The sequence below is a fragment of the Adiantum capillus-veneris genome, chromosome 24 (assembly GCF_014529385.1).
Source record: "Adiantum capillus-veneris isolate H3 chromosome 24, ASM1452938v2, whole genome shotgun sequence".
In the NCBI taxonomy this organism is placed as follows: Eukaryota; Viridiplantae; Streptophyta; class Polypodiopsida; order Polypodiales; family Pteridaceae; genus Adiantum; species Adiantum capillus-veneris.
The window spans coordinates 17502469-17504915 of NC_140954.1; the positions used below are offsets into that span (position 1 = coordinate 17502469).

General features: G+C 39.0%; 1 protein-coding gene across 1 annotated transcript; it reads left to right on the forward strand.

The window, feature by feature from the left end:
* Window positions 1-1230: 1230 nt before the first annotated feature.
* LOC147426021 (uncharacterized) lies at window positions 1231-2217 on the forward strand. Its single transcript, XM_086499106.1, has one exon. The coding sequence runs from the start codon at window positions 1231-1233 to the stop codon at window positions 2215-2217; it is 987 nt and encodes a 328-aa protein (XP_086355232.1).
* The last annotated feature ends 230 nt before the right edge of the window (window positions 2218-2447 follow it).

Consider the following 2447-nt stretch of genomic DNA (forward strand, 5'->3'; position numbering starts at 1 on the left):
TTTAGTCAGAATAATTTGTACAACAACTCTAATTCATCTTCACCTTAGCCAAAGGATTTCTATGGGGATGTGGATCATGATACCCCAATAATTTGAGTGAGTTTATTTATACATTTTGCTTAAAGTGATTTAGGTTCAATCAAAGGCTTTTGGTGAGAACAAGGGTTCCTTTATCCTAATAATTGTTATAATATTGATTGATATGTCATATATTTACAAAACCTTTAATTATAGCTAATCTAACTTTGGTTATTTCTTGTTGCAGATTAAGACAATGATCCATTTTCATCTAGCTTTGGTTATCTTTTGTTGTAGATTTAGGACAATGATCCATTTTCATCTCATTATATATATATATATATAGAGAGAGAGAGAGAGAGAGAGAGAGAGAGAGAGAGACCACTCGCTCAATTCTTTCTTAAATGGACTGTGGAGGCCTCAATCTTTCTAAATGATAATGACATATATGATTGTTTTAATTTCCTGGAGGGCCTAATTATGAGGCTCCCTCCATGGTAGGACAAAACGCCACAGAGAGCCGAATTGTATGCAGCCTTGTGCTACCTAGTGACTTGCTTGTTGCTAATTGCTAGAGCCTAGCACGCATTCGGTGTGAAACCAAGTCTGTCATTCTCAATGTCAAAGATGAACTGAATGCGTTGTTGAGAGACGTTCCCGAGGATAGTCGTTGGCCGTGAAGTAGCCAAACAGACGACACTGTCTGCTTTGGTGAATGGCAGGCACATACGCTTGTCAAGGACGTTTGGGCCCGGCTTATTCAAAAACATGAGCATATTATCGGGAGGCAACTCTAGGTTAGCACCTTGTGCGAAATGTAGAAGAACGGAAGGAACGCCATCATGAAGGCGATCATCTTGACCTCCGCTCCTAAGGACGTAGCAAGTGTCCATGATGTCCAGAAAGGGACGTGTGAGGAGGAGTTGCGTGGCATGAGACTAGTCGCTGTCTAATTGGTATCAGAGCCATTTATCTCTCTTTGCTAAAGAAACGTTGGTCATCAAAAGTTTTTGCTTATACCCAGTAACTTACTCACAAAGCCAATGCTCATTCATTGGACTTAGTAAAGCTTAATTAGTCGCAGTCGCTCAGGCAAGGTGCCGCTAAGTCGTAGACATTTCAGAAGCTTACTCTAAAAACACCAATTCTTGCTTGGCTACAAAGTTACACCTGAAGAAACTTCTTCTATCCAACCTTCCACTAGCAATGGCAATGATTGTTTCTTCATTCAAGAAATTACTCTCGGACAATATTGAAGTTGAGGAACAAACCCCTCAGGCCAGATGGAGTTTACTTAAAGTGACTGCTAATCAGGTATACAAGCACAACAAACTCTTTGCTTTGTCTGCAAACACTTTGTACCATGAGACACATGGTAAGCTTAGCATCAAGGATAGTGATAATGATGATCATAAAATCCATATGTTCAAAGAGCTAGCAAAATTCAGAGAAAAAGCTTTGAAAAGAATTCATCAATTTGTCCATATAGGATATATAGCTGTAGGCATCATACCTCTGTTTTGTAAAGGTCTTAATGCGTCATGCATAGGAGCATTACTAGACACTAGGCACAAGAGCCTTAATGATCAGACTATTAGCATCCTGCAAGGAAGCCTGTCCAACGGAACCATATACATTGAGTGCTTCCCAAACTTTTCATGTAGTCTGTCTGATGGGTACTTCAATGAAGTGGTATCTTTGTTGATCAAGACCAATGGTCTTGATATGAAGAATACTTTTGACCACTTACAAATAGCCTACAGAATGATTGTTCGTATGATAAATACTTGCGTTCCTTCTGTCTACAACTCTGGATACTTACAAGGTTCAAAATCTTCCAAGGGACAGAACATAGTAATGAAGGTAGATGATACTACCATGGGCACTCTACCTAAAATGGTAGAATGGCAAGAAGTCCAGTTTCCTACTGAATGGAAATTGAATATTTCCAAAACTCTGATGAATGAGGTGCAACACTCTGAGCCTATGAAGATTGAGCGATTAGGCTCTACTAATCAGTATAAAGTTTTGGGAAAATCAAAGTCAAAACGGAAACTTGCTTCTGTTCTTGCACCATCACAGTATAATACTGCATCAAGTAGTTCTGCAGTATCTTCAAGCAAAGCTTGTCCAAAGTTAATGTGTATACATCCTGAGACCTATAAGGATTTTGAAGGTCTGTTCAGATGTAAACTCTAGAATCATATAATTGCAACCGACTTTGCTATCAACGGGATTGAATGTCTCACCAAAGAATCAATCAATGACAATATTATGTCTACAAGCCAACCATATATCTTGACTTCTCCAAATTCAAGGTTACAACCATCGGAAGTTGCTTCCAATTGGCATACCAATGCCATCAAGGAATTGGCTGCTTTGCAATACCAGATATTATCTAAGTTAGCAGTCTTCACTTCTCCAATGTC

Excerpts from the sequence above, each read along its gene's own strand:
- LOC147426021 (XM_086499106.1), top strand. The coding sequence starts at position 1,231 with ATGATTGTTTCTTCATTCAAGAAATTACTCTCGGACAATATTGAAGTT.